General features: G+C 36.1%; 1 protein-coding gene and 1 long non-coding RNA gene across 10 annotated transcripts in view; both read right to left on the reverse strand.

Annotated features, from left to right (window-relative positions):
* Window positions 1-24,484, reverse strand: part of FOXJ3 (forkhead box J3) — a 148,930-nt gene that overhangs the window by 29,574 nt on the left and 94,872 nt on the right. For 8 of the 9 annotated variants that reach the window (XM_027059498.2, XM_053212440.1, XM_015063145.3 and 5 more), the window contains 2 exons: window positions 13,870-13,971; window positions 1,364-1,492 (listed from right to left, as the gene is read on the reverse strand). In XM_027059498.2, coding sequence (XP_026915299.1) covers window positions 1,364-1,492; window positions 13,870-13,971 — 231 coding nt within the window. The remainder of the gene's footprint in view (window positions 1-1,363; window positions 1,493-13,869; window positions 13,972-24,484) is intronic. The other variant, XM_053212457.1, reaches the window with a different exon arrangement.
* On the reverse strand, window positions 5,899-13,287 carry LOC128313509 (uncharacterized). The gene is made up of 2 exons (XR_008294335.1): window positions 7,397-13,287; window positions 5,899-7,289 (listed from the first exon to the last, which is right to left on the reverse strand). It is a non-coding gene; the product is annotated as an uncharacterized LOC128313509 (long non-coding RNA).

Below are 24,484 nucleotides of genomic sequence, written 5' to 3' on the forward strand. Positions count from 1 at the left end.
TGAATGCTTTAATTTAGTTCATCTCTTGATCAGCAAAGTAATGTTTTTTAGGAAGGGTACATGAAAACAAAGGTAGGGTGCTTTTTAAGCTCCATGTATCAAAGAAGGTCTCTCTCTCGAGTTCACACATGAATGCAAATTTAGCTGGACATAATCCAAACCTATTCCCTCAAAACTCTACATGAAGTATTCCATTATCCTCTGATACTTAGCATTCCAGAAGTATGATTTGTGTTTCTTTGAATATATCTTATTTCTTCTACCAGAGTATTTATATGATTACTTTTGAAATTTTAAAATGTGTCATGATGTGTCTAGGTATAGGTTTTTCCCCACTAACTTTTCCTACAGCTCAGTAACCCTTTTATAATCTCTATTTCTTCTGAAAACTGCTTCTATACTAACTATTCTAGCTGCTTCTTCGGGGACACCTATAATTCTCAATTCTCCAGATCTAGTACTTTCTTTTACATAACTGTTATTCCATTATGTTACTTCTGCATTCTGAAAGAATATTTTTTTCCCCAGAGCACTGAAAACAGTTTTGCAGAGCCACCTTTTGTTTTTTTACATTCAATGTGAATTTTAATTCTGCCCTTTCAGTTTGGTTTCCCTGGAGTTATTTTCTTATTTAAGGTTCCACCCACCCCTGTGTATCTTTATCCTGTATAAGGTTTTGCCTATTTACTCAGTATGGGATAGGGACTGAACTAGTGAGACCAAATTTAAACCAAAGAACAGCGTAGTATATGGCTCTTGGGCTCTGTTCTATCTTCTAGGGAGGACAGTTGCCAGACGATTTGAAAAGAGGGATCAAATAACACAAGGGTCATGTTCTTATTATAGGTAACAAAATCAGCACACACAGGTCCCTTAATAGCATAGCTTTGTTTTCCAGACTAAAATTAAAAATATAAGGCTGCTTAACAACTGGGTACCAAGTCATCCTAACCTTTGTGGTTTGTAGAATCCCCCTCTCAGACCTACAGCTGGAAAACGAGGTGATATGTACATCTTCTAAACTCTTTTACCAAGGACTGTAAAGTATCATCAAGTATAGCTTTGCTAGACTGAAGTACAATTTTGTTTTCCTATTTCAATTACTTTTCATTTGGACACAGAACAGATAAAGTAGACCAAAATAATAAAACATCGTACAACCATATATTTGTATCTAACCTAGTAAAATATAAGTACCAATTAATACACTGTCAAGGTAGGAATCTGCTCTACTTATCTAAGCTAATGAATTGATTGTGAAAAATACACATTTTCACTTTTTATTTGCACTTCAATGATATCTGGTTTAGTTTTAAGCACTAAAGGAGTACTTAACAAAGATGTTAACTTCATCAAGACTTACCGGTGTATAATTATGCACACTTCCAACACTGTTCAAATTAACAGATGCCAAACTCTGATCTGAGAGACTGTTGTTAAGGCTACTGCGTGGGCTATCACTACCATCCTGATCAGTGTTGTACAATGTTACCTAGAAAAGAAAAAAACATTTGCATAAGTAGTTCCCACTGAAAAGAGTACTTTTTAAGCAACTCTACAAAAATACAATTAGGCTGGTATATGGCAGGAGGATAAAATGTTAGCAGTCTTTCCTTTGCTGCTTACCTACCCCAACTCCATGCCCTTCATTGCTAACTCCATGTTCACCATTAAATATAAATAATTTACTCTCAAACTGAAAAGCATATCCTATCTAGAAGTACATAAATTTGATATATTTTCAGGTATAGTTCATCAACATTCAATAAGGGGATTGTCGATTTTTACTGTTAAATATTTCTACAATGCATACATTTATTTTTAGTCAAGCCTTAAACAAAACTGTTATTCTCTTCTGTCAAAATCTTAGGCATCAGGGTGCCTGGGTGGCTCAGTCATTTAAGCGTCCGACTCCTGATCTCAGCTCAGGTCATGATGCCACATTTTGTGTGACTGAGCCCCATGTTGGGGCTGTTAGCACAGAGCCTGCTTGGAATTCTCTCTCTTCCCCTCTCTCTGACCCTTTTCCACTCATGTGCGTGCATGGGCACATGCTCTCTAAAAAAAAAAAAAAAAAAAAAAAAATCTTAGGCATCAAAAAAACACAAAAAAGGAATTTTTAAAAATCACAGGCATCATAGTGGTTGTATTATTGAAAAGTGGAAACTCAACAGTCTAACACATTTGCAAATTCATAGGTATGTGATCTAATTTTTAAAAATAACAAGATGAAGGGGTGCCTGGGTGGCTCAGTCGGTTAAGCTTCCAACTTTGGCTCAGGTCATGATCTCACGGTACGGGAGTTCAAGCCCCATGTCAGGCTCTGTGCTGACAGCTCAGAGCCCAGGGCCTGCTTCGGATTCTGTGTCTCCCTCTCTCTCTGCCCCTCCCCCACTCATGCTCTGTCTCTCTCTGTCTCAAAAATAAACACTAAAACAAACAAACAAAAAACCCTAATTAAAAATAACAAGATGCTAATATAAACATTAGATGTTACAGTCTATAAATCAAGCTGTTAACAATGGTTAATTGGCAGGTGGCTGGGTATTCCTGAAGACTTATCACTGATATTTTTACAATGCTCAAGTTTGTTTGAAACAAGTAATATAATTTTTAATTAGAAACCAATAAAAATGAGATTTTTTAAAACAGTTAACTAGCCTAAGTATAATTCAAGGTTCTCTTCAGATGCTACTACCAACTTTCCTTTCTATGCTATTTCCATGGGCACAATACATTTAGCTGTATGGTATAACTAATTTTTATCAAATTTTTATCCACTATTAGACTGTTAGCTCCTTAAGTCCCCAATAAGTAATCATAACCAACATAGTGCTTTCTACCAGTATACAGTTAATAAATATTTGCTAACTTAATAACCAATTGACCTATCACCATCCTTCTGTTTGTGCTAAAAATGGAGTCATGCTAAATGCTACAAATATTTGCCAAGAGGCCAAATATGTAAAAAACTGGGCATGTATGCCTCTATACTTAAGGCAAAACCAAACTGTTCCTCATTCAACATCAGCTAGGAACAATACATGCCTAGGAACTAAATAGGGAAAAGAATATAAGAAAAACTAAGAGGGAATAAAGGAAACTCTGGCAAAGATTTTTCTGGTAAATACTTCCAATATAAATTTCATTAAAAAAAAAAAAATCAACCTTATAGGCTCCTAGCCCAACAAATTACAAGCATCCTATGGTAATTTTCTTAGCCGATCACTCTGTCCTGTCCATGCTCAGTTACCTATCACTCAAGTCAGAAATCTTGGACAAAATCTTATCTGGAAGAAGGATAAACATTTTTTATTAAAATGTAACACATACACAGAGTAAAGTGCACAAATTACTAATTTATTACAAAGCGGGCTACTCATGTAATCACCAGCCAGAACAAAGTATAGAACAGTTCTCAAACTGATCTTAGAACACTTTTGCAGTCTTAAAAATTGGAGAGTCAAGGAACTGTTTGTGCTGATGTATCTACTAATAATTAGCATGTTGTATATTAAAACACATTTTTCATTAACTTAAAGAAAACAATTATAAACCCAACTAAATGTTAACATAAGAAATATTTTCTCTCAATAAACAAATAAAATTAGATGAGTTCCTTTAGTTTTACATTATTGTAAATCTTGATGCCTGGCTTAACAGAAAACCACTAGATTCTCTTTCCTGCTGCAGTAAGTTGTTTAGGTGCAACTATAGAAAGCAAGCCCAGTATCTCTCATCTCTCTCTCTCTCTCTCTCTCTCTCTCTCTCTCTCTCTCTCTCTCACACACACACACACACACACACACACACACACATATTTGGAAAAGGGAAGAATATTTTAACAGACTTTCAGATCATTGTGGATGGACTTTTTTGATACCATACCAAAACAGGACAAATGACAATTTTTTAAAGATTAGTTGCAATGTGGACCTGAAAACATACCACTAAATTTTTCATACTCTGATACATTAAAGTCCATTCTTCGACCCTGTATGGTGAATGGATCGTTCATCTATGCATGGTTTTGTAACATTATTCACTGCCATATGGAAAATACTCGTTCATTGTTATACAGATCTTCTAAATACGGACACATTTCATTACACAACATCAAAACATCATACTTGCTAACATCACCAATGATCTCATTAGAAGTCTTTTGTGGTGGATACAAGTGTTCCAAACTTCTACTTTTTGCTTCAAAGCTCAAATTTTACCATTGGCAAAGGATACTGCCAACAGTTTTCCTGGAGGTGACAGATTCACTATGTTCATTACCAAGAAAACACCTGCCAAATACCCAAATCTGAATAATCAGTGTCAACTGTTCTTTCAAGTAAAAACAATGATCCTGGGGCACAGGGGTGGCTCTGTCCAACTCTTGATTTCGGCTCGGGTCATGATTCCAGGGTCATGGAATTGAGCCCAGTGTGTGGCTCTGCACTGACTGTGGAGCCTGTTCAGGAGTTTCTCCCTCTCTCTCTCCTTCTGCCCCTCTCCCTCAACCCTAAGGAACCCTATGATCCACGAACAAAGCAGTTGGCTTCACATCCACCTCAAACAACCACACAAAACAACCACAGGCAGGTACTTCAGCATGTAGTCTAAGTGTTTTATGCATACTTCCCATTTCATTACAAAGAATGTTAAAAAGACATGTACTCAAAGGTCATAACTTAATAAAACTATTTTTCCTGCTTCACCAAAGAAATCTTTAAGTAAAACTGTTATTCTTTATTTTAATCTGAAGGGTGTGGGCAGCGAAAATACAATGACTATTAATACTTAGGTGTCACTGCCTTGATCTGTGCTAACATTTACATACTACTGCTTTTGCTCCATCAATGAAAATACAAAAATAAAGGAAAAGACAAATAGTATTATAGTATTATTATAAAAATAGTTTTGACCTCATGGAATCCCTAAAAGGGTCTTAGTTACCTAGGTGTCCAAAGACCACAGAACCTGATAAAGAACATTACCAGCATTCCAGAAGGCCCACTCAGGTGCTCTCCCATTCACCAGCTAGTCATTATCCATCCCTTTCTCTGTCACAGGCACCCACTATACCAACTTCCACCACTATTGGCTGGTTTTCCTGTTTTTGAACTAAGTATAAATGGAATCATACAATGTATGCTTTTCGGTCCTTTTATAGTAAAATTAAAGGATTACACAAAGCTTTATTTTCTGTTACACTAATATCTACTCTTAAATCTTTATTACCTCATTACATTTCTTAAAATTCCTTTTCTTTTTCTTCCAACTGAGAGTTTTATGGTTTTATCATTTATATTTGTATCTCAGATCCATCTCGAACTGATTTTTGTGAATGGAAAATCTGATTTCCCTATTGATCCAGCACCGTTCGTTCAAAGACATCACTGAGTTCTGTTCCTTAAGTCTATTTGTGGACTCTTATGCCAATATCACTCTTTCAATTATTGTAGGCTTACTCTTGATATTTGGAAGTATAAATATAAATCCTCTACCATTTATCTTTTTCTTCAACATTTTCTTCAACTACCATTTGCCATTTGGATTCCCATTTACATTTTAAGATCAGTTAGTCATTTTCTATTCCCTTCCCTTCCCCCCCAAAAAGCATAGGGGACTTTTGATTGAGATTTTAATCTACAGATCAATTTAGGAAAAACTGACTTTATAATAATCTTCTCAATGAAAATTATACATACATTTATTTATACTTCCTTTGTTTTCTCTGGGGTTTTTTTTCTGATTTTTTATTTTTTAATTATTATTTTGTTCTTTCTATAATTTATTTTTCTGAGTCTTTTTTTTATAGTTTTCTGTGTAGAGTTCATCTTCCATTTAATCCTAGGTATTTGATGTTTTTGAAAGCTAACTTAAGTGTCATCTTTTTATTTTCTGTCTGACTCATATAGAGAAATGTAATTGATTTTTAAAATCTAATACTGATATCAAGACCTTGTTAATTTATTAGTTCTGAGTTTATTTGTAGATTTTTCTGAATTTTCCATATAAACAATGTCACCTATAATAGCTTTGTTTCTGCTTACTCAAAGTTTATTTAATACTTCTTTCCTAACACTTCCATTTCTCCTCTACCTGCCTGAGTACTACTGTTGTCCTATATTTTATTTCTACATGTTATAAACCCACAACATACTTTTGTTATCTTTACTTTAAACAATTTATTATTGGGGCGCCTGGGTGGCTCAGTCAGTTAAGGCTCTGACTTCAGCTCAGGTCACGGTCTCCCAGTTCCTGGGTTCAAGCCCCATGTTGGTGTTGACAGCTCAGTGCCTGGAGCCTGCTTCGGATTCTGTGTCTCCCTCACTCTCTGCCCCTCCCCTGCTCACACTGTCTCTCTCTCAAAAATAAATAAACATAAAACATTTTTTTTAAATAATAGTTTATTATTTTTTAAAGAGATTTAGATTAAAAAGAAAAAGCTTTATATTTACTCATGTCATTACCATTTCTAGTCCTAATTCCTTTCCGTAGATCCAGAGTTCCATTAGGAACTTCAATTACACATATATTAGGTTGCTTTAAGTTGTTACCAGTGCTAATACTCTATGTATGTACTTTTTTAAAGTCTTTTCACGTATTTCATTTTGTCTAACTTTTACTGCTATATTTTCAAGGTCAATCATCTTTCTGTCTTATCTGCTGTTAATTCCATCAAGTGTATTTTTCAAGTCAGACATAATTTTTATCTCTAAGTTTGATTTGTATTTAAAAAAAATATCTTCCATGTGTCTATACAAATGTTCAACCTATCCTTTAGCTCCTCCATGAATACAGTTATAATAACTGGGCTTTTTCCAACTTTGAGATAGAACATAAAAGTTTAAGGTATACAAGGTGTTCATTTGATACACTTATGTACTCCAAAATAAATACCACTCTTGCATCAACTAACATAATTACCATTTCTGTTTTATGATGAGTATATTTAAGATTTACTCACCTAGCCAGCTTTCATGTACACATGAATACAATACTGTTAACAATAATCACCACGGTATACAATAGATCCTCCACACTCAATCATCTTATAACTGAAAGTTTGTACCTTTTGGCCAACATTTTTCCGTTTCTGCCACCTGACAGCCCCCTGGTAACCACCGTTTTACTTTGTTTCTAGGAGTTTGGCCTTTTAAGATTCCACATATAAAAACAGTATGTATCTTTCACTTGGTATAATGCCCTAAGGTCTATCTATGTTGTCATAAATGGCAGAATTTACGTTTCATGGTTAAATAATACTCTATTTTGTGTCTACACACACACAGCTTCATTACCCATTCATCCCCTGATAGGTCTATCTATGTTGTCATAAATGGCAGAATTTACGTTTCATGGTTAAATAATACTCTATTTTGTGTCTACACACACACACACACACACACACACACACACACACACACACACACACAGCTTCATTACCCATTCATCCCCTGATAGACACTTCGGTTATTTCTGTACCTTGGCTTACAGTAATTGCCTATGTCCTTTTATACTAATTCTATCACCTGTGTTATTTCTGGGTCAGTTCTGATTAATTTTCACCTCATTATGGGTTGTTTTTTTTTTACTACTTCTTGCCAGCCTGGTAATTTTTTATTGGATGCCAGACCACTGTGAACTTTACACTGTTAAGTGCTAGACAGTTTTGTATTCTTGTAAATTTTCTTGAGCTTTATTCTGGAACACAGTTAAATTATTTGACAACAGGGACGAAGTCCTGATATAGGCTGCAACATGGCTGAACCTTGAAAATGTGTTTAGTGAAAGAAATCAGACATAACAGGTCACATATTTATTATAGGATTCCATTTATACGAAATGTCCAGAATAGGCAAATTCATAGAGTTAGAAAGTAAATTAACAGTTACAGGAAATGGATGGAATAGGGAATGAATGCTAATAGGTACAGGGTTTTCTTTTTGGGTGATGGAAATGTTCTGGAATTAGATGGTGGTTAACAGGTGCACAACCTTGTGAATATACCAAGAACTCCTGAATTATAAACTTTAAAAGGGGAAATTTTATAATGGCCTCTGAATTACATATGAAAAAAATCAAAATCAAATTTAAAAAACTGATTTATCTGAAAATAGACCGATCTTCTTGGGTTTTGCTTTGAAGGTGTGTAGACAGGACCAGAGCAGCGTTTTAGTCTAGGGCTAATTTTATTCCACTATTAAAGCAAACTCCTGAGTACCTTACCTAATGACCTGTGAATTATGAAGCACTTCACTCTTGTGTGAAAGTTACTATGCCTGGCCCTATAGGAATATCAGTAATTATCCACACTAATCCTTTCAGGTGGTTCTTTCCCTTGTCTCCCTTACTCATGCACTGATAAGTACTCAGCTGAAGACTCAAGGAGACCTTTTGTATATCACTGGAATTCTCCCTTGGTGCAGCTTTCTCTTCTCTGATATGCTGCCCTGTGAACTCTAGCTACCCTGGAGATTCCATGATCTCCTAGATCCACATGCTCTACTCAGGGAGACCTCTGTACCTTGGAAACTTTCTCCAGACAGTAAGCTAGGACAATCATAGGGCTGACCTTATTTGTTCACAATTTCTCAAGGATCACTGTCCTATGGCCCAATCTCTTAAAAACCATTGTTGCACATATTTTGTCTATTTTTTCAATTGTTTCAGGTAGCAAAGTAAATTTAGACCTTGTTATCCCACCTTGGTTAGAAATTTTATTAATCCTTACAAAGAATCAACTTCTTGCTTGCTGACTTATTTATAACCTTTGTCTTCTTCAGATTTATTTTGATCTTTATCTAGATGCTTAAATCATTAATATTCAATCTTTCTTCTGTTCTAGTACATGCATTTAGGCTAATACTTCAACTGCATTCTACAGGCTTTCATATTTTATGTTTCTTTAAGTATTTTCTAATTTCTATTATGATTCTTTCTTGATCCTGGGTTATTTATAACTATACTGCTTAATCTGCAAACTTTAGGTAATTTTCTAAATACCTATTTGTTATTATTTCCACTTAAATTCCCCTGTGCTGGAAAAGATACACTGTACGATGGTCTTCTGAAATTTGTTGAAACTTCTTTATGGTCTAGCATTCATCAGTATTACATGATCAATTTTGGTAAATATTCCATGTGCACTTAAAAATGTATATTCTGCAATTGTTAAATGAAATATTCTATATATATCAAATGGGTCAAATTCCTAATTTCACGATTCAAATCTTCTCTATCTTTAATGGGATTTGTTTGATTTGTTATGTTTTAATTTTGATCTGCTTCTTCCAGGAGTTATAAAGAGACATATGTTAAAATCTTCCTCTGATCAAGGACTTAATCTATTTCTCCTTTTAGTTTTGTTGGCTTTAAAAGGCCGACAAATTTAGTATTACTAAAATGATCCTTTTTCATAATAAAGTATCTTTATTTTCAGTAATGTGTCTTGTCCTTTAAGAAATACTTCTTGTAAGTAACACGTAAGTTGAATTTTACTTTTTTATCCAGTCTGACAATCTTTGACTTTTAAATGGAATATTTTGTTCATTTACATTTCCCAACATAATTCAATCTGAATACATATTTATTTTCCTATTTCTCTATCTCTTCTTTGCCCACTTATTTCTCCTTTTGTGTCTACTTCTGGATTTATTATTTTTCCTTGCTTATTTTATATTCTTTTACTCTTCTTGTAGTAAGCAATAATAGGACCAGTATCTGAGTACTATTAGAAATTCAAATTTTCAGGGGTGCTTAGCTGGCTCAGTTGGCAGAACATGTGGCTTCTGATCTCAAGGTTCTGAGTTCCAGGCCCATGTTGGGTGTGGAGACTACTTAAATCTTAAAAAAAGAAAAAAAAATTCAAATTTTCAGACCCCAATCCAATGTACTAAATCAGAAATTCTGAGGCTCAGCAACCTCGGTTTTAACAAGTCCTCCTAGTTATTCTGATACATGCTGGTGTGTTAAAATAACCACTGCCCTAAATATCACAACATGCCCTTGACTTAGTATTTTTACCAATTCCCATGTAATGCAAAGGTTTCAACTGTATACACAGCTGGTCCTTAACAACATGGATTTGAACTGCGTGGGTCTACTTATACAGAGAATTTTTTCAATAAACCCAGTACAGTACTAGGGAGTCTGACTGCCTTAGTAGGTAGAGCATGTAACTTTTGATATTGGGGTCATGAGTTCAAACCCCATGGTGGGTGAAGAGTTTGATTTAAAATTAAAAATAAATAGGAGCACCTGAGTGGCTCAGTCAGTTAAGTGTCTGACTTTGGCTCAGGTCATAATCTCATGGTTTGGGAGTTTGAGCCCTGTGTCAGGCTCCGTGCTGACAGTGTGCTGACAGTGCACTGTGCCAGTGAGGAGCCTGCTTGGGATTCTCTCTCTCCCCCCTTCTCTCTGCTCCTTCCCCACTTGTGTGGGCACACATTTGCTCTTTCTCTCTCTCTCTAAAAACAAATAAACTTTAAAAAATAAAAATAAAAAAATACAAGGGCGCCTGGGTGGCCTAGTCGGTTAAGCGTCCAACTTCAGCTCAGGTCATGAATTCGCGGTCAGTGAGTTCAAGCCCCACGTCGGGCTCTGTGCTGATGGCTCAGAGACTGGAGCCTACCTCAGATCCGTTTTTCCCTCTCTGTTCCTCCCCAGCTCCCACTCTGTTCCCCCACCCCCAAACATAAATAAAGATTAAAAAAATTAAAAATAAATACAAATAAATACATACATACAATATAGTACTGTAAAAATATTTTTTCTCTCCCTTAAGGTTTTCTTAATAACATTTTCTTTTCTCTAGCTTTCTTGTAAGAATACAGAATATAATGCATATAACATACAAAATATGTATTAATCAACTATTTATGGTATCAGTAAGGCTTCCAGTCAACAGTAGGCTATTAGTTAAGTCAAAAGTTACACACGGATTTTCAATTGTTTGGGGGGCATGGGAGGTGACATCCCTAAATTTCACATTGTACAAGGGTCAATTATATTTCTTCCTGCCTTACCCTAGTATTGTCATGTATTTTAACTTCTGTAGTATTTTAGACTCAAAGGCATTGTGTTATGTAACAGAAATGCTATTGTTTTAAATACTCAATACACATTCACATTGATCAACATACTCTTTTAGTGTTCTCCATTCTTTCCAGCACAGGATAATTTCCTTCTATCTAAAAAATTAGTTCCCTTTAATTGTTTACTACTGATGTATTAGTAACATATTCTCTCTAATTTTGTTTTTGTAAAAATCTATTTATTTAACCTTCATTTTCCACAGAAATTTTAATTGCAGAATTCTGGATTAGTAGGTATTTCCTTTAAGCACGATACAAATTTCATTCTCATGTCTAGCTTTTAGCATTTCTATTCAGAAGTCAGTGCCTGGCTTACTGTTGTTCCTTTGAAGTTGCCTGTTTTGCCTCTGATTTTAAGATTTTTTTAATCTTTGTTTTTTTAGGAGCTTGATTTTCTTTGCCCAATAAGGTTTCTTTTCATTAATCTTTCTTGGGGTTCTCAGAAATTCCTGAATCTGTACTGTGTTATCTATCATCAGTTTAAAAACTTTAAAATATTGTTCCTTCCTTATTCCTTTTTCCTCTGGAAGACTAAAAAGTTTGTTAGACTTTTTCCCGCATATCCCATTTATCCCTTAAGTTTTTCTGAATTTTCATTGTTTTTCTTTGTGTTTCATTCTATTTTCTACGAACCTTTCTTCCAGTTCACTATTCTCTCCTCTGGTGTGCCTAATTTACTGCTGAACCCATCTATCAAATTCTTAATTTCAGTTATTATATTTTTCAATTTTAAAGTTTCCTCTTGATCCTTCCATACAGATTCCAATTCTTGGATAAATTTTCTATAATTCGACTATTTTGAACATATTAGTCATAGTTATTTTAAAATCCATATCTAGATCACTTGTAGATATGTTTATGTTGTCTTTCTGTACCCACCCCCTTGTCACTTAATTATTTGGTCCTGTTTCCTGGAATGTCTGAAATTTTTGACTGAAAGTTGAGATCTTATGAAAAACTGCAAAAGCTCAGTATGATGTTATCTTCTTCCAGAAAGAATTTAGTTTTCTTTTGGCAAGTAGAAGAATATTAGCAACCACCCGATAATAATTTGCAGTTGGTCTATTTTGGTTTGCTCTTCCTCTGGAACATAACCCTTCTGAGGTAACTTGAAAGCCTTTTACCATGGCTTCCTCCTCCCTGAAGATCACGAACGACAATTGTTGTCCCTTCCTTCTCTGTGAGACTGCTTAATTCTGAGTAGTGAAAAATCCACTTGTTTTGTCTAGGCCTGAGCCCAAGTACATAAACGAATCAGGAGTTAGCAAATGCCTTAAGTGGATATTACTTGCAAGAAGGTAAACTTACTTCTGAGATCCATGAGGATCTAGTCCTCAAGCCCAGGCTGTTTCGTAGCCCCAAACTCCAGTTTTTGTCTCCCTAACCCAATGGCTGCTTCTGGCTTCTGTTTTCTTTTCAGTCTGTACGCCATGCATTAAGAACTGAGAAATGTCCCGAGGCAAAATTTGTAGGGCTTATCTCAATGTATTTCCCTTTTTTATGGGATCTTCATCCCTGAAGGCCTGGCTTTTCTGTTCTCCAGTGCCTCTTCCCTGTTTTTTATTGGTAGTGGGGGATGGTGGTATTTTACATAGATAGGAAGAATGATTAAAACTAGCTACTCCATTGTATCTAGAAGTCCAAAAACTCCACCTCCTTTGACCTCCATATTATTTCATCATGAAGTCCTAGCATAACTAGTTCCTAATTGTTTCCTAACAGCCATAACTACCTATGTTTAAGCCTCCTACTTGGACTACCACAAAGAACAGTATTGGATATTTCTGATCCTAGCCCATTCTGCTTCACCAGAAATTCTCAAGTCTAGTTGGGCACAATAAGGGATGATTTCTTAAAGTACAGATTTCTGAACCCTATCCGTAAGTGTAAAATAAATGATCTGGTAGGCCTGCTATAAAACCTTGTAATTACCACGACCACCACCAAACACTCACACATATGCACCCACATAGACCTCTCCTAAGTGACTCTGATGGAATCATTCCATGGACTGGTTATTTGAGAAAAATCAATACTCTACACCTCAGGTGCCAGTTTACTTTCTAAATTGTAAATGTGATCAGTCACTAAAATTATAAACTGTCTTCTATTGGTTTATTATCTTTGTACAAATAAAAAGATCCTGTGTACACTGTGTCAGTATAGTTATGGGTGTGTGTGTGAGGAGAGGGGAGAGGGGAGAGGGGAGAGGGGAGAGGGGAGAGGGGAGAGGGGAGAGGGGAGAGAGGAGAGAGGAGAGAGGAGAGAGAAAGACAACAGATTATAACATACTATATTTCTGGATATGGACCTACAGTTGAATACCATGAAATAGGGTGACCACCATTCCAATGAACTGTATGAGTTTGTCCAAATTATTCATTTTCCTGGATTGTGCTGACTGCTTGGGAATCTGACAATCTTTTCTTTTTCAATCACATATTTAGAGGGGTAATCAATGGTTTTTTTTAAACAAACTGATTTGATAAAATGCAGACTCAAAATTTTATCATTGGGAACTGGCAGTGTCAAGGATTTAAATTAATATAGAGCTTCCCAATAAGCATCCTCCAACTTAATCTTTACAGAAATATTTCCTTCTAATTTGTGCACACCTCAAAACATTGTGGATTCAAGCTTTCAAGCTGCCATGAATAGGTTAGCCAAATTTATATCATCTGTAACCTCACTCATACAGAACTCTATTGTTATTATAAAGGCAAATTAAATGTATTATTCAATCACATTTCAAAAGTGTTTAAAAAAACAGAATTACTTTGTTAGTCACAGTGTTGATTGCCAGAGTTGGAGAGGCACTTCCCGAAATAATACACTCCATTCCCAAAGAATCTGAATCTATGCTATATGGAGTTGAGGCCTAAAATACAAGAACAAAATAAATAATTATTAGCTCATATATCCAGCAACTTTAACACAATTTGAAGATATTTCATCAAATTCTAACATCTGGTTTTGTGCTTTGTTTCTAAAAACATGAACTTAAATCCCTGCTTAAATCTCTTGTACTATATTTTAATATGCTACTGACTTGATATCACAAAGTCCATTGGTATGGCTACTTCTTACCAGCTCTTTTAATTGACTGTAGGATAGTTTAGCAAAAATTCTATAGCAGAGACTGCTAATGGTCCTATAAATATCCATATTCCCCCCTTCTTCCTTTTAGTAATAAAACCCTACAGTTACTGACTTATGGCCTGCCCAGCTAAATACCACCTTTTCCAGCCTCATTTGCAACCATCTGTGTCCATGCGACTAAGGTGTATGTGGCCATGTAACTAACATGTGTAAAGAAGATGTGAGCAAGAGTGATGTGTGCAACTGGATCATGCCTGTGAAAAAAAACCTGCTTGTCCTCCACTCGTCTTTCCCTACTACTGCAGGCTGGGACACAGACAGAGTGGTGGTAATCTTGCTTCATCATAAAGCTGAGGGTAATACCCTGGGGAACACCAAAAATACAAGATTAGAAGGAACACGGACACCTAAATGAATTCGTGGAACACAGCTGGTTACCTGTCTGGTCCAATCTATCTCAAAACTTCTACTTGAAAGAGAAATAAATCTTATTTAAGGTTCTCAGTTGTTTCATTTTTCTTCCCTTGTTAGTGCAGCTAAACAGCACTGAAGAACACAACTTCATACACATTGCTTATAGAGCTAACATGGGGGGTCAAAATTCTGTATTTAGAATTTGGGGTATAAATTGTGATAACTCCTCTTTCTTCCATCAAAATGGTGCTCAGGGCTTTGATGAGCACTCAAGGGAGTTCAACTTCAATGCTGGAAGTTAAAGAAAGGGAAGATATAAACAATTTGTGGCTATGATGCTAGTTCTATGTACATTCCTCTTCTGGAAAAAAAAATGCCACACATGATCTCAACTGAATATGCATTTTTAAAAGATCACACTAAATGAAAAAAGAAAGCAATTTCACTGAGACATATTTCTAAGATTAATCTATTTATCAATTAATTCCTCACCGTGAATTTTTCACCAGATATCCTGTGAAAGTAGGGAATAGGCAGCTTATTGAAATGAACAAAATAAAAGATAAGAATCACCCCCCAGATAATAGTATCTGGCACTTAGGTGCTGGGTACACAATGAGAATGAGGTGAAAGTGGCAAAGGGCTTCAGAAATACAAGTAGAAAGGGGCGCCTGGGTGGCTCAGTCGGCTGAACATCCAACTCTTGATTTCAGCTCAGGTCATTATCCCAGGGTCGTGGGATATAGTCCAGTGTCAGGCTTCACACTGAGCGTGGAGCCTGCTTAAGATTCTCTCTCCCTCTGCCCCTTTCCCCAACTTGTGCACACTCTCTCTAAAACAGAAAGAAAAAAAAAGAAAAGCAAGCAATACAAGTGGAAGAACTACACAGACAACTGTGTCTATGCCTCAATTTTGGTGCCAACCAATTTAGCTATACCTGAGTTAACATTGACTTTGGAACACTGCAAATCTCATGTTCCTCTAACCCAACTTAGTCATCTCCATTTCGACTATAATTCTCACTCCTCCTCACTGGTAGGAAGAGGCAAGCCTGTGTGGTGTGACTGCAGACAAATTACTCAACCTTTATGCTCTTTTATCCATGTATAAAAAAGAGGATTATGTCACTTCCTTTAGAGGTCTGTTAAGAGCATTAATGAAATAACTTGTGCAAAGCTCTTAGCACAGTACCTGAAATGCATGGTAAGGGCTACCTGTTATGATAACCACAAAAACTTAGCTGTTACTGATGCTGAATATCTATGATACAGAGGGATATTTAATAGTGATTAAGGAGAAAAGAGCTTTGATATGAGACACTGTCTTCCTACAAAGGCAGATTCATAACTTCAGCTATAATAAATTAGATGGCAAAATTTAAAACTCTTTTAATTATATATTCTTCATGGATACTTCAGTCTGGTTCCATCAAGAGAATAAACAACACTCTCTTTACATGCTTTGATATGCTCAATAGTATGGTATATATTTTTAGTTATAGGCTCAAGGATTCTACATTATTAACAGACAATAAACAGTCTGATTAGTAAAGCCAGTCATCTAGGTATCCCAAAATGTATCCTGATAACTATTATAATGGCAGCCGAAACTCAAATTCTGGACAAAGCAAGTATCAATGAGTCTAATCTAGGAGACAGTAGTCAGCTTGTGAAAGGTCCTTTCTGGAGTTTCCTCTTTCTCCCTGTCAAAATCCTATTCATTCAAATTCTACTTCCAGAATGGTGGTATGATCTCCCCAAAGACCAAGCTTCTGCTGATAACAACTACAAGTTGGGGGGGGTGGGGGGGGTGGAGGAGGGAGGCATGGGACACAGGATGAAAACTAGCTGAGGATTCTGAAAAGTAATTCTATGAGGCAGATGTGGAGACAAGTCAAAACTTGGGAGACACCAGCCTCAGTTTCCTGTTTTCTTGCAGCTTTGCCCCAAGACTGGGCAGTAGATGTGGAATTAAGTAGATGTGGCTGAAGTTATCTTTCTGTCAGAGGGAACTAGGGAAGAGAGCCCAGGTAAACACTGCCAGCTATCAGAGAGAGGACTGAATCCCCTGGGGAGAAAGTCAAAAGAGATGCCCTAGTACTATGTATGAAACACCACAAAAGTTTTCACAAAAGGCTGACTTCTGAACCATGCAAATGCAGACTAAAGCACAGACTTAAAGAATTAAATTGAAATTAGAACCACTGTCCACAGAAGGTTAGAGAGAATTAACAGTTTGAGTCTAACGTGGCTACCTGCCAGCTAAAACAAAAATATCAATATTCTATACAAGATTATAACAGACCTCAGAGTCTATATAACATAACACGGTGTCCAGGATACAATCTAAAATAACTAGACATACAAGCAACAGGAAAATGAAACCCATTCTCAAGAGAAAAGACGATCTATAAAAGCCTACAAGAAGAAGACTGAGCTACTGGAATTATGTGGCAAAGATTTTTAAGAAGCTATTACAATTAAGCTCAATGAGGTAAAGTAAAAACAAAAACAAAGCACACATGAATGAAAACATAATAAAGGAAATCTCAGTGGAGAAATTAAAAATATAAAAAGGAACAAAATCAACAAATTTTTCATTTACAAATGAAAAGTACATTATCTGTATTTTTAAAGTCAATGGATAGGCTGAATATTAGAATGGAGATAAAACAGTGAAGAGTCAATGAACTCAAAGGCAGATCAACAAAAATTACCCAATCTAAAGAACAAAAAGAATAAAGACCTAAGAAGAAGAAGAAGAAGAAGAAGAAGAAGAAGAAGAAGAAGAAGAAAGGGAGGAGGAGGAGGAAGAGGAGGAGGAAGAAGAGGAGGAAGAGGAGGAAGAAGAGGAGGAGGAGGAGGAAGAAGAGGAGGAGGAGGAGGAAGAAGAGGAGGAGGAGGAGGAGGAAGAGGAGGAGGAGGAGGAGGAGGAGGAAGAGGAGGAGGAGGAGGAGGAAGAAAAGGAGGAAGAGGAGGAGGAAGAGGAGGAGGAGGAGGAGGAGGAAGAAAAGGAGGAAGAGGAGGAGGAGGAGGAGGAGGAGGAAGATAGATCAGCGCATCAGAAAGCTATGGGATAATCTCAAATGGTTTAATATGTGTCACTAGCGTTCCAGAAGGGGGGGGGGGGGAAGCAGAAAGAATATGAAGAATTGATGACTGAAAACTTCAGCAATTTATTCAAAGACAAATGTACAGACTTGAGAATTTCATAGTGAACCTCCATCAGTGTCAATTTAAAAAAAAAAATCCCACTTGGATACATCATAATTGAGCTGTTGAAAAATAAAGACAGAAAACAGCCAAAGAAAGATGGCATCCACATACAGAAGAACACTGATTGGAAATGACTGGATTTCTCATAAAGATGACAGAGGTCATTAGACTGTAAACATCTTTAAAGTACTGAAAGAAAAAAATTTTCAATCTAAACTTGTATATCTAATGAAAATATTCTTTAGGAATGAAGGCAAAAGAAAGACCTTCTCAGAGAATGTAAAACCAGGAGAATTTATTGCCAGGAGACTTGCAATATAAGAAAGTTCACTAAGATGAAGAAAAATTATAGCACAGGAAAACGTGGATCTTGAGGAATGAACTAAATAAAAGAAATGGTAAACAGCTGAGTAAAATATAAAAGACTGTTTTCCTCTTACGTTTCAAAAATCACATATGATTATTTAAGGCCAAACTTAAAACACTGCCTTGCAAGGCTTCCATGTAATATGTCATACATATTACAACTAGGAGAAATGATGAGGAAAGGGGCAAAAGGGACCCATATGGTTGGAAATTTCTGCATCTTGTATGAAATGGTAAAATACTGGGGTGCCTGGGTGGCTCAGTCAGTTAAGTGTCTGACTTTGGCTCAGGCTATGATCTCGCAGTTTGTGGGTTCGAGCCCCACATCGGGCTCCGTGCTGACAGCTCAGAGCCTGGAGCCTGCTTTGTATTCTTTGTCTCCCTCCCTCTCTGCCCCTCTCCCACTTCCTTCTCTGACTCTCAAAAACAAATAAATGTTCAAAATATTATTTTTTTAAATGGTAAAACATGAACTCTGAGTAGACTGAAAAGGTTAGGAATGTATACCAAAATGCCCAAAAATGTACTGAAATACTCAAAAAGGTATAGATAAGTTAAAATAGAATACTAAATATAGCTAAGTAATGTAAGTAATATATAAGTAATCTAAAAGAAGGCAGGAAAGGGGGGAAGAAAGGAACTAAAAATGTAGAGGTCAAACAAAACAAAATGTAGACCTAAATCTAACAATATCAATAATTACAAAATGTTAATAATCTAAACCCTCCAATAAAAAAAGATCATCAGAGATACTAAAAAAGACTTAGCTAACTGCAGCCTACAAGAGTCACAACTTCATATAGACACAGATGAAAGTAATACATGGAAAAATATATACAATGCAAACGGTAAAAATAAGGGTGAAATAGCTATATTTATTAATATCAGATAAAATAGACTTTAAGACAGAGTATATCAGACATTTTAAAAACATTTGATAAAAGAATAATTGAAGATATAACAATTATAAATGTAAATGTGACTAATAACAAAGCTTCAAAACATATGAAGTGAAAAACTGACAATTAAAAATCAGTAAGAAAAAGAACACTGGGATACATTAGCAAATGCCTTGATCTGAGAACATTACACCAAACTGTGTAATACATATTCTTTTCAAGTGCACACAGACATTCACAAAGATACAGGAAATGGTGAGCCACAAAATAAGTCTGAATAAATATGTAAAGACTGAAATGAAAAAAAAATTTATTCTAAAATAGTAAGATGTCCAGGAAAACCCAACATTTGGAATATCTGGAAATGAACACATCTGTAAGTAATTCATGGGTCAGATAAGACTCACCAGAGAATTTTTTTAATATTTTGAACTAAATTATAAAAAAGATGCAACATACCAAAATTTGTGAGATGCAGTTAAAGCAGTGCTTAGAGGTAAACCTATGACTTTACACTCCTATATTACAAGAGGAGGTGCATCAAATGGGTGATGGGCATTGAGGGCACTTGTTGGGATGAGCACTGGGTGTTATATGTAAGTGATGAATCACCTGGTTCTACTCCTGAAGCCAAGACTACACTGTATGTTAACTAACTTGAGAATTAAAAAGAGAGAGTGAGAGGGAGGGGTGGAAGGAGAGGGATGGAAGGACGGAGGGAGGAGAGAAGTATAATAAACCCCAGGTATTCATGAGGGGGAAAAAAAAAAGAATGGAGTGCATTTTTACAGCACAGCCTTTACATACAGGTTGGTTTTTTTCCTAAATATTCTCTACTTTCCAATATAAGTATCATTATTATATTCCTCTTCATACAATGAGACCATTAAAACAAGTGTAAAAGTTTTTCAGGATACTACCTGGATTACTTTTTGGAATTTATCAGAGGATAATAATGTTGTGAATTATCTTTCTTCTTTCTTGATATTTGAGATTCCTAATGGAAATAGTATAATCTGTAAAACTGCAGAAGAGTAAGCAATTTAGGCTAAGTTAAACCTATAATTATACAGACAATAAATGTTCCACTTTGTGTTGAAAAAAAGAAAGAAAATTTTAATAGTCCTATATCAAAAAAATTAAATATCAAAAACAGGGGCACCTGGGTGGCTCAGCTGGTTGAGCGTCCAACTTCGGCTCAGGTCATGATCTCACAGCTCGTGAGTTTGAGCCCCTCGTCCGGGCTCTGTGCTGACAGCTTGGAGCCTGGAGCCTGCTTCGGATTCTGTGTCTCCCTCTCTCTCTGACCCTAACCCACTTGCATCCTATCTCTGTCTCTCTCAAAAATAAATAAAAATTAAAAAATAAATAAATACCAAAAACCTCCCCCCCAAAAACCCTGCAGAACCAGATGGTTTCACTAATGAACTTTCTCAAACATTCAAGGAAGATATACCAATCTACAGAAACTTTTTCAGAAAATAGAGGAAAGAATACTACCAACATAAGGCCAATACAACTCTAACACCAATATCTGACAGACATTACAAAAGAATAAAATTATAAATCCATATCCTTCATGAACATACATGCAAAAATCCTTAACAATAAATACAGCAAACTGAATTCAATAATACATGAAAGGGGTAACATATCACAACTTAGGGTTTATCCAAAGAATGCAAGGTTTAACATTCAAAATACAACCAATGTAATTCAACATGCTACCAGAATAAAGAAAAGCCATATGACCATTTCAATAGGTATGAAAGGCATTTGATGAAATTCTTTCTACATCCATTCATGATAAAAACTCTCAGCAAACTAGACTTAACAGAGAACCTCCTCATTCTGATAAAGGGTATCTACAAAAGCCCTACAGCTTATGTTCCACTTAGTGGTGAAATACTGAACACTTTATACTTTTCCCCTAAAAATGGAATTAAGGGAAGGATGCCCACTTTCATCACTTCTATTCAACACTGTAGTGGAGATTCTAGTCACTATAATAAGGTGGGAAGGGACAGAAGAGCAAGAGGGAGAGGGACAGGAAAACTATTTGCAGATCACATAACTGTTTATATAGAAAATCCCAAGGCACTATAAAACTATTACCAATAACACGATTACAGGATGCAAGGTTAATATATAAAAATTAATTACATTTTTATATACTAGCAGAAAGCAACTGGAAAACTGATTTTAAAATATATAGCTTCCAAAAACAAAATATTCAGTATTAAATCTAACTGGAATTCTCACAGTCCCCTACACTGAACACTAAAAAACATTCCTGATAGAAATTAGAGATCTAATTAATGGAAAGATACAACATTTTTGTGACTTGCAATGATCAATATCATTAATATGTCAAATCCCCCCAGATCAGGGCAGCCTGGGAATGAAAACAGAGGAAGGCATAAATTCCAAAGGGGCATGAGAAAACTTTTGGGGGTGAGAGCAATGTTCATTTGATAGTGGTGATAACCTCACATGTGAGAACTCCTCAAATTGTAAACTGTATTTGACGAATTGTCAAATCCTACCCATTCGTCCAAATGACCCCTCATGAAACACTTCCTGGTCAAAAATCTCTAACTGGATAGGATTTCTCTGACTTTAAAACTCCCAGGGAATTCTAGTCACACCTATCTCTTGCAGGCAGCATGTAGCTCCTCCCACATAATGTACACTCTGTACATGTTTGTCCACTTGAAATAAATGTTTTTTTCACTTCTAGGAGTTCGAAGAGTGGGCATGTAGATTACATTCCTTCCTCTGTTCACTTATACCTTTAAATGAATCCCCCTTATCCAGACTCAGGCAGGCACACAAGTGGGCTCTCTGAATCAACAAGACCACTCCATATGACTGAAACTGCGTCACAAAACAACAGAATGACAACAATCTGAGATATGCAGCAAATGCAGAATATCCTGCCTAGAAGAATGTCCTCTTTTCTATTTATCCATCTATCTTTCAGTTATCTCCCCGATTAAACCTGTAATCACCTTTGAACTGTTAACACACAACTTCAAGAAAAAGTAATGTGTTATGCCCCCATCTTTGTTCCAATAAAAGCTGGCTAATCGCAGAGTAGGTGTTTCTTTGCAGAGTCCAACACGCTTAAGGCAGTGAGTTTATATACTTCTAACTGGCCTTTACTCCTTCAAATAATTTCCACAACAGTGCTTAGAAGATTTAAGCAAAACTATCCACAGCAATTTCCTCCTGATTTGCCTGCTTCTAGTGCTGTTCTCTTACAACTTACACTCCACACAGCAGCTACAGTGTTCCTATGAAAATGTAAGTCACATTATTTCACTACTTTGCTTATAGCCTTCCATTCAATGGCTTTCCACACCTCCCTCAAAGTAAAACCAAAGTCTTTATAAAGGCACACAAGGTGCTACACCATCTTTTTCCTGCTCCCACCATTTACTTCTCTGATGTCAGGTCCCACTACTCTTCCCTCCTCACACATGGCCACAGTGACCTCCTTGCTGTTTCTCAAGGTGCCAGGTATGTTTCTCCCTCGGAGCCTTTGCACTTGAGGGATTTCCTGAGCCTACACAGCTGACAATCCACTTATATTTAAAGAAACCATGATCAGAAAATTAAATATTTAAGTTATAGTACAATTATTTTTAAAACTAGATCTCCTAACTTCCTGGTTAAATTCTATTTCCCCCCAAATCTTGTACTTAATAAAAGTGACACCTCATGACTCTGTAACATGACTTGATTGTGCTCATAATTTTACTATATTCTTAAACAAAAGAACTTTGAATAATTACATGAAGCTAAAACATAACACAGTCTAAACGTTGTTTTTTTCTTGTTTTTGTATTTAGAATTTCTATTTCCTACCACCAGCAGTACCCCATCCTCCTTCCCAGCTTTGAATGTTCAGAAATTTTACATTCCTAACAGGGGCATTATTTCCTACTTACAATTCTTTCAAAGCACCTTACTTGTGCCAAGCATAAAACAAAAACACTTCACTATCCATAAGCAGCAGTTACATACAACCATTTCAACAACTTCTCTAACAGTACTAAATTTTGTCCACTTATTTTAAAACCCTGAATGAGGCACTTAGGCAAATACTAACCAGTGACCAGGAAGAATCTCTTTCAATTACAAGAAATCTACTCCAAAAGATGTACCTTCAATCTACCAATTTAACAGTTGTGCCCATACACACTTTGAAGAGACAAAGATTTTTTTAAAGGATTTCCTGGATTGGATTCAATCAATTTTTTAAGTCAAAGGCTATGAACATGCAAGAGCCTGTGAAACAAACAAACAAAGGTGCACACAGATCTGAAAACACACACATACACTCCACTAGTAGAAAAGAAGACACATAGTAAACACTGTCAGAACCCCACCACATTCCCCCGTGTTCCTCTCTATCCTGCTTACTACAAACACCTCTACCTCTCCACCTAAGCATTTTTTTTTCCTAACTGGGGAGCATGCTTTGGCTTTGTGCAGGGCAGGCCAGAAGTGCAGAAAAGGTCATGTCCCCAGTGGCATCATCACTCAATGGGGGAAGAGCTGATGGACAGATATCTTAGCTTGTTGTCCACAATTCTAAACCACCTCCCAAAGTTTCCCAGTTGGACTGTGCTCTTTAGTGCTCACAGTGGTAACTGACTTGATAACTGCCCTACTTTCCTAGTATCACCCCTCAAGCTACCTGCACTCAATTCCTTGTCTACTTGCAGTAGAACTTAAATCATGACAAAGATCTTTTCTTTGTCTCTTCCTGGAAGAGACAGGAAATCTTCCTTTAATATAATATTCCTCAAATTTTATCTCAGGACACCTTTGCAACTATTTAAAGTTACCGAGGCTCCCAAAGAGCTCTTATTCATGTGAGTTATATCTATTGATATTTACCTACTAGAAATTTAAACCGAGACAAAACTTATTAATTCATTTACATTGCATGCTAACATAGTTCTGTATGAAAAATATGGTCTCTAAACAAAAAACGTAGTGAGAAGAATGGATTTTAAATTTTTAAACAAACTGCTTTAATGCTCTACTTAATAGAAGACCACTGGATTCTCATATCTGCCTCTGCCTTCAATCTATGGTAAAATCACAGGTCATGTAACCTCTGAAAAATTATGAGTAAAAAAGGCAAAGAACATCTCAGTATTATGAACAGTTTTCACCTTGTGGGCCTCCTGAATGGGCCTTACACACAGAGAACCACTGCTTTAGCATAACAGATTCCGTATAAGTAAAGAATAACTACAAAATAACTAAGACACATGATTTAGTTTGGGGAAGGGGAGGGCAATCAAAGCATGAACAGAGAATATGTTTCTGTGATTATCAATATGATAAAGGAAACAATTTACCATACTAATCTGGAGTACTC

The sequence above is a fragment of the Acinonyx jubatus genome, chromosome C1, assembly GCF_027475565.1.
Source record: "Acinonyx jubatus isolate Ajub_Pintada_27869175 chromosome C1, VMU_Ajub_asm_v1.0, whole genome shotgun sequence".
Lineage (NCBI taxonomy): Eukaryota > Metazoa > Chordata > Mammalia > Carnivora > Felidae > Acinonyx > Acinonyx jubatus.